Source organism: Acipenser ruthenus, chromosome 1 (assembly GCF_902713425.1).
Source record: "Acipenser ruthenus chromosome 1, fAciRut3.2 maternal haplotype, whole genome shotgun sequence".
Lineage (NCBI taxonomy): Eukaryota > Metazoa > Chordata > Actinopteri > Acipenseriformes > Acipenseridae > Acipenser > Acipenser ruthenus.
In genome coordinates, this window is record NC_081189.1 from 83,698,629 (window position 1) to 83,707,451 (window position 8,823).

The following is an 8,823-nucleotide window of genomic DNA, read 5'->3' on the forward strand; positions in this document are numbered from 1 at the left end:
GCCACATGGTGGCAGGAATAATGAAGTGCAGCTGATTCAAAGCTGGTCAAAAGAAAACAGGACTTTTTTTTTTAAATACTTTTAAAACAAAGCAAGATCAAAAATACTAATTTGGTAAATGAAGTGACATGGGTCCTGCCCGCACCCAATATGTCCTGAGTTGTGCTCATCTATAATATATTTTATTTATTTTTTAGTCAACAGTAACCCCTGAATTGGCAGACAGTGTTTCCTCAGTGATTTAAGAATGTTGTGATGCTTTTTAAAACGGTCCAGCCATCCCTGACTAGCAGTGAAACATTCACCCCCTCCCAAAGCTTGATTTAAGTTCTTAGCCTTCTCATAGCAAAGGGCCACTGATAGGGGTGACTTCCCCTCTCGCCTTTATAAACCACCAATAGCTTCATCGAGATTAGCATCCTTGGCTTGTTTCATGCTCTTCCGTGATGATGGCCCACGAGTAGAATATATTTCATAATCTGCTCAGCACTGCGTTTTAATGTCAGATACCGTGCTCTTTCCCAGATCATAGTCATCTGCAATTTTTTCAGTCACTCTCCCTTTTTTATTTTATCTAAAATCTCTAGTTTAATTGGTAAAGTTAGTACAACATGTTTTCGTTTGCTGCCTGAGGCAGTTGAAGCCATTTTGCAGCACTGAAAAGGTGCAACATTATTACAATGCAAAATGAAACCGTTACCAGCAAGTAGACAGGAACATTTACTGCATTTAAATGTGTGCGCTGTTGGTGGCAACTTGGAAATGGGTGGCTCAGTTAATACGGAGACCCAGATAATGGGGGTTCAACTACTATATACACTACCGGTAAAAATTTTTAGAACACCTCCATTTTTCCAGTTTTTATTGAAATTTACGCAGTTTAATGTCTAAATGTACTCTGAAATTAAAGCATAGAACAAATAAACAATTGGAGATAAAAAAGAAATCATGGAATCGTTTTGTTTAACAAAATTTAATCTAAATTTTTGACTCATCAAAGTAGCCACCTTTTGCAGATATAACAGCCGAACACACTCGTGGCATTCTTTCTACAATGGAAATCAAATATTGTTCGGAAAGTTCTTCCCAACACTGTTGCAGAAGTTCCCACAAATGTGTTGCACTTGTAGGTTGCTTTGCTTTCACCCTTCTGTCCAGTTCATCCCAAACCAGCTCGATGGGGTTTAAGTCTGGAGACTGTGCTGGCCATTCCATGATTTGAAGCCTACCGTCTTGTTCTTTTCTTTTAAGGTAGTTCTGACATAGCCTGGAGGTACGTTTTGGGTCATTATCTTGCTGTAGGATGAACCCCTGACCAACTAGGCGTATACCAGAGGGTATTGCATGGCGCTGCAAAATGCTGTGGTAGCAGTTTTGGTTCAGGGTGCCACTCACTCTGTGCAAGTCGCCAACTCTGGATCCAGCAAAAGAGCCCCAGACCATCACACTTCCTCCTCCATGTTTGACAGTTGGTGTCACACACCGAGGAACCATCCTTTCGCCTACTCGACGGCGTACAAAAACCCTGCGTGATGAACCGAAGATTTCAAATTTTGATTCACCGGTCCATAAGACCTTCTTCCAGTCTTCAGTAGTCCACTGGCCCAGGCAAGCCTCTTTTTCTTATTTTGCCATCTTAGCAATGGCTTTCTTACTGACACTCGACCTGTCAAACCTGCAGCTCGAAGTCTTCTCTTCACAGTTGAAACTGAGACTTGCTTACTTCGACCAGTGTTAAGCTGTGCTTGAAGCTGTTGTCCTGTGAGCCGCCTATCACGCAAGCTGTTGACTCTCAGAAACATGTCTTCTGATTCTGTTGTGGCTTTGGGTCTGCCAGACCTCTTCCTGTCAGAGATTCCTCCAGTTTCCAAGTGCCTTTTGATGGTGTAGGAAACTGTACTCACTGACACCTTGGCTTTCTTTGCAATTTCTCTAAAGGAAAGACCTACACTTTTAAGGGTTATAATGGTTTGTCTGTCTTCCTTTGTTAATTGCCTTTTTCTCGCCATTATGAGAGCAATATACTACTTCCTGCAGTACAATACTGTCCAAATAATGCTTAAGAGGGTGTAGTAACACAGTCTGTTCCAACACTGCTTTTATACAGACAGAGGGTTTGTAAGTAATCAACAAAAGTTGGGACATCTGTAGGAATTGTTAGCATCAACTTTCAAGGCTTAATTTACTTCCATTGCTGCAGATCAGCTGTAAGTTGTTAACCCATTACTTGTTCCCTGAAAAAGACCTTTTTGTATAACTCTGAAATGTACATTATTTTTCAGTTTTTGGTAACCTAAACTTTTTTTTTTTTTAACCTCTGGCAGTTTACCGCTTACTTTTGTACCATTTCAGGTTATTCACTGGACTTGAACTGCTTAAATTTCAATAAAAACTGGAAAAATGGGGGTGTTCTAAAACTTTTGACCGGTAGTGTGTGTGTGTGTATATGTGTATATATATATATATATATATATATATATATATATATATATATATATATATATATATATATATATATATATATATATATATAGTACTGTGCAAAAGTTTTAGGCAGGTGTGAAAAAATGCTGTAAACTAAGAATGCTTTCAAAAATAGACATGTTAATAGTTTATATTTGTCAATTAACAAAATGCAAAGTGAGTGAACAGAAGAAAAATCTAAATCAAATTCATATTTGGTGTGACCACCCTTTGCCTTCAAAACAGCATCAATTCTTCTAGGTACACTTGCACACAGTTTTTGAAGGAACTCGGCAGGTAGGTTGGCCCAAACATCTTGGAGAACTAACTACAGTTCTTCTGTGGATTTAGGCAGCCTCAGTTGCTTCTCAGTTAATGATTGTGTTTCAACCTACATATTGAATTGATGATCATTAGCACCTGTTTTGTATAATTGTTTAATCATACACCTGACTATGCCTACAAAATCCCTGACTTTGTGCAAGTGTACCTAGAAGAATTGATGCTGTTTTGAAAGCAAAGGGTGGTCACACCAAATATTGATTTGATGTAGATTTTTCTTCTGTTCACTCACTTTGCATTGAGTTAATTGATAAATATAATCTATTAACATGTCTATTTTTGAAAGCATTCTTACTTCACAGCATTTTTTCACACCTGCCTAAAACTTTTGCACAGTACTGTGTGTGTGTGTGTGTGTGTGTGTGTGTCTATATATATATATATATATATATATATATATATATATATATATATATATATATATATATATATATATATATTGTAAGATAGCGGGTTGTGAGAGACAGCAGGGAGGGGGTTAAAACCTCCCTGCGAGAAATGCACCTTTTTGTTTAATTTGTGTTTCATTGATTTGTTAATTGTTTTATTATTTAATTATCATCCGCACCTGGGCGTTATTGGAAATTAGGCCCAGGTGCGGGGTTTAAAAGAAGAGCAGGCAGTCTGTTCGGGGCTGCTGAGTGGAAGGAGGCAGTAGGTGCGCTGTCTCCAGGTAGCCAAATGAAGAGAGAGTAAGTGCTGTTTGTAGCGGTGTGTTTGGGAAGACGGGTAAACAGCTTAGCTGTCCCGCGTTAGTCAGGGTGTTCCTGCAAGTCGAGTTAGTGCTCAAGAGGAGCTAGGTGTTTGTTTTGCTTTTGTATTTTGTTGGTGTTAATTTTGTGTTTATTAAAAATATAGCGCGTCAGCGCTTGAAAAATCCATTCCTGTGTTCCTGGGTCAAGTTCTTAAAGGGGCAACGAACCCGAGTGAGGGTGAGTCCTTCACAATATATAAAAATTATTTATTTTTTTTCCTCAGATGCAGACAAAAATATCGAAGAGCCTATGCAGTGTAGGTGGCAACACCATGCTCCTCCGAGACAAGAGAGAGGGTACCAGGGCTTTCCAAACCCTGCAGGCAGAGGATTCTCCTACTCAAGAGGGCCGTTCAACCCCAACTCTAACAGACCATTCAGACCTTCAGGTTTCCCGCCCTATGCCAACAGAATGATGCCGCCTCCGCCTCCACCACCACACTCCTATGACCAAGGAAACTTTATGTTGCCTTCCCCCTACCCACCACAATTCCAGCACCCATGGCCCAACATAATGCCTCCATTCCCACCTCCTCCTCATATGAATATGCATTGGCCAAACCATGAGATGGGCCCCCCTCCGCTGTTGCATAATGTGCCTTTCCAACCCCCTCCCCCTCCCCCTCCCCCTCCTCCACCTTATCCAGGCGCTCGTTTTACACCTCAAAATTAATCCCACAATGAGCCTCGTTTTAGTGGTCATGGAAATGAAACTTCAGGTTACCCAAGTTTATTTTTATTTTTAGAAAGAAAAAAAAGTTATTTAAAAAGGGTATTTTTGTTTTCCTTGCAAGGTGAGGTTTACACATCTTCCAAATCTGCTTTCTTTTCGAGGTAGATCATATTAGAAATGAATCACTGTCTTTCAATGTGTATATACGAATAAAGATAACTGCACATCAAACACATCCAATAACATATATTTAAATGAGTAAAATTCCACCTTTCTTGTTACTCTGTTATTATATTGGCGATTTATGTCTGCCAAAACATAACATACACGTCACTCATTATGCATAGAGTGCAGTTTCATTAATAATTACTATTACTGTATTCTGTGTACTTGTTCCATTATAATTTCTTGTAATATGATAAAAACTTGAAACTTACAATATGTTCTTGTTAACCAAAGGTTATGTAGAGTAATAAACACACATTGTTTTTCATTATTTATAAAAATATAAATAATTTTGCCTAGACGGTGTCCAAAAGGCAACATTTTTAGAGCAACTAAACTAAATTTCTGGACCTATTACTATCCAATCCTGTAATAAGATTTGCAAAATTGCAGCCCTTGGAGTCATGGTGTTGCAGATCTCCCCTTTATCTAGTTGCTGCAGTCATACCAAATTAATTGTTATAATCATCTTGGTTCCTGGACAGATCCTGATGGTCTATATGGTGCAGAAATAAACACTGATAAGAGCTCACTAGATTGTAACAAATAATTTGGTATGGACTAGATGAAAGTGGGCTTTGGATCAGTATGGGTCAATTCAGCATACCAGTGGTTTAGTCCACTAGAAATGGACTAACTTCAGGACTAGAAAATCCCCAGGAATTCTACAAAATTAGTTCCAATTGCCCCTTACCAATCGGAAGATCCAGTTAATTCATTTAGCTGATATGATCAAGTGGACCAAGTTAGACTGATCATGGGAAGCAACCCATAAACCACTATGTGGAAAATATAAACCATGCTATTAGACGATTTGAAGAATAGTTTCTGTGCGTTGTTGTGTAAATATAATTAGACCACATTATTTCCCCATTCTTTTTATATAGTTTATTTACATTATACATCTTTTTTTTTTTTTCTCCCCTGTATTAATTTTAACTTTAGGACTAATCTGTCAGTTAAAATGAAAGTGGAATCCACTGTTCCACTCAATGTATGTGCTATAAAATAGTGTACATTTGTTGTTCATTTGTGTGGTCATTTTGATGTCCTATTCAAACTGCAAGAAATAAAATGCATACTTTGTATGGGGAATATAGAAAGTAAAATATACAAAGAAATCAAAGATACATTTTTTGGTGAATTCATAATTTGTTCTATTCTTAATATCTATAGACTTACTACAGTGTATTGTTATAGATTAACTGTATTATAAAGGTAGAAAGCTGAAACTATTTTAAAATAAACTCCTCACATTCTACTAAGATAAACACAAGGATCAATAAGTTCAAGTTTAAAAAAATAAAACGGTGTAATATGTGAAAGCATTGTAAAGCGTGGTGTACGAGGTATTGTAAGCAGAACAATAATAATGAAATGTAGGATTTAATACTGAGATTCCTGATGGACATAGGATATGGATGATACAGACTTCCTAATCTGGTAGTGGTTCCATTATAATGCTGCATGAGAAGTGATGGATGTAGTTTCTACCTGTACTGGGTCCACATATTGTAAAGGGCAGATGGCAAGTATAAAAAGTTTTTTTGTTTTTTTTTTTAAATGCATCCAGTTTCTATAAGGTAATTTGTTCAAGAAATTCAAACATTTTAGCATATAACCCCTTAAATAATAACAAATATAGTAATTCAATTTAACAGCACATTCAGCAATGTACCAGGCTTTATTTCATCCTGTTTAGTCTTGGCACCACATGACAAACTATGATATCTACATCATCATATGGAAGGAAACGTAAATGGATGGAGACACATATGGATCACATTAGTTTACTGTAAAGCTACGTCTTAGTTGGTGCTTATCTTGGCGAGAGCCGAGTTCAAATCAGCATGAAGTTTTAACATCTACTCTCGTGTAATGGAAATCATGAAGATCTGGATACGTCCAGTGACTGCTGTGAATAGCGCAGCTGGCAACAAGGGAAAGACCTTGTGACAGCCTGGAGAGACAGCTGACAGGAGGAAAGAGACCCCATTGGGGCTGGTAAGGGTTAGCTACCCTTGTCGGCAGTATCCAGCTCTGTGTTTACAGGATGCTGGAGACACCCGCCCAAGGCTTCTAAGAAATTAAAGAGAAAAATACCCCTAGAGTCTGCGAGAGCGGGGGCGGAAGATGACTCAACGTTGGACAACACGGTTAACGACTTAGGAACGGAAACGGATATGAGTATGGAGAGTACTTCACAAAAGACTAGTTCAAGATCTGCAGTTAACAAAGACATGGAACTCCAGGTTTGTGTCTGCGGCTGGAGCAAGGCGACAACGGTCAGGGGTTTGAAGATTCATCAAGGGAGAATGAAATGCTTGAGGGAGAAGGGACAAGGGCCTCGCATTGATCAGTACTTCTTACGAAGTCAGTCAATTCAGTCGAATGAAATCCAGCGACAGGAAGCAAACCACAGTTCGCAGGATATCAGCACCCCTGTCATAGATGTGAGGAGGACTTGCATGGACACAGTTAGTGATGAACCTAATGATCCTTGTGAACCCGGTCAGACAAACCAGCATAAGAGAGAAAAGAACCTCAACGGGCACAAGCCTGGAGTTAAATGGCCAAGAGCTTGTGAGAAAACTGCATGGGACACAGTAAACACAGATCTCTGCGTTGCATTGGAAAGATTAAGTGGAACAGTTGAAAAGAAGCTGGATAAATTTGGGGACATCATCTACGCATATGGAAGTGAGAGGTTTGGAGTTGAAAAAAGGAAGGAAAAAGTACAAACTATTCCTGGAAAGTCTAGACGGCAGCAGGAGATTGAACGCTTAGTTAGAGAAAGGAGACAGCTGAGGAACCAATGGAGAAGAGCAGAACAAAGTCAGAAGGAGGGACTCAATCTCTTACAAAAGGTCATAAAAGATAAGCTTGCAACATTGCGCAGAGCTGAGCGCCTACGGAAACGCTACAAAAAGAAGGAGCGTGCGAGAGCTAACTTTTATAAAGACCCATTCAAATTTGTAAAGAAGTTATTCACCAGTGAGAAGAATGGCACACTAAAAGCATCTAAGGTTGAGCTGGAGAGATATTTGGAGGAAACACATACAGATTCAAAAAGGCAGGAGTCTATGTCAATTCCGTCAGACATCCCACCTATCAATCCACCAGAATACCAAATGGAGGACTGTGCACCTAAGTGGAAAGAAATAGAGCAAGCTGTGAAAAAAGCAAGGGCTTCATCATCTCCAGGGCCTAATGGAGTTCCGTACAGAGTGTACAAGAGTGCTTCAGGAGTTCTACGAATTCTGTGGAAATTGATGAAAGTGGCATGGGAAAAACAGGTTGTACCAAGAGCATGGCGCCGAGCAGGTGGAGTCTTTATACCTAAAGAAAAAGATTCTACAAGCATCAGTCAGTTTCGTCCCATTTCCCTATTAAACGTAGAAGGCAAGATTTTCTTCAGCATTATTGCTCAGAGATTGTCAGCTTACCTATTAAAGAACTGCTTCATTGACACTTCAATACAAAAAGCGGGCATTCCAGGTTTCCCAGGTTGCTTAGAACACATCAATGTGATCTGGCAACAAATTCAATCAGCTAAAAAGGAGAGGAAGGAGCTCCATGTGACATTCCTGGATTTGGCTAATGCATATGGTTCAGTGCCACATGAACTACTTTGGGCAGCATTTGATTTTTTCAGTGTACCGATGACAATAACAAATTTAGTGAAAGCCTATTTTGGAGATTTGCAATTCAGTTTTTCAACTTCAGAATTCAGCACTACATGGCAATGCCTAGAGGTTGGAATAATGGCAGGATGCACCATTTCTCCACTGGCTTTTACCATGGCAATGGAAGTAATCATTAGGGCATCAAAATGGGTAGTAGGAGGAGAGCGCTTGGCTTCTGGATTGCGACTACCACCAATTCGAGCATATATGGATGACATGACAACCATGACTACAACAGTAGCCTGCACTAATCGATTATTGGGCAAATTAACCAATAACATTGAATGGGCACGAATGCAATTCAAGCCCACTAAATCAAGGAGCATCTCTATAATTAAAGGCAAAGTAGTAGATAAAACATTCTTCATTAATGGTGAGGCAATACCAACAGTGTCTGAGAAGCCAGTGAAGAGTCTTGGGAGATGGTACGACGGGGATCTAAAGGACACAGTTCGTGTGGGAGAAGTTAGACAACAAGCAGTGGAAGGGTTGAAGAGCATAGACAGCTGCGCTCTACCAGGTAAACTAAAACTCTGGTGCTTTCAGTTTGGTCTACTGCCGAGGTTGCTGTGGCCACTGACTGTGTACGAGGTTTCTTTGACAACAGTAGAGAAGCTGGAAGCTTTAATCAGTTCATACATCAGGAAATGGTTGGGAGTTCCACGCTGCCTCAGCAGAGT

At 39.5% G+C, this 8,823-nt stretch overlaps 1 protein-coding gene across 1 annotated transcript in view; it reads left to right on the forward strand.

Annotated features, from left to right (window-relative positions):
* LOC117421063 (H/ACA ribonucleoprotein complex non-core subunit NAF1-like) overlaps window positions 1-5,583 on the forward strand; it is a 59,565-nt gene extending 53,982 nt beyond the window's left edge. The window contains exon 9 of the mRNA XM_059031262.1: window positions 3,784-5,583. Coding sequence (XP_058887245.1) covers window positions 3,784-4,232 — 449 coding nt within the window. The 3' untranslated portion in view covers window positions 4,233-5,583. The remainder of the gene's footprint in view (window positions 1-3,783) is intronic.
* Window positions 5,584-8,823: the final 3,240 nt, after the last annotated feature.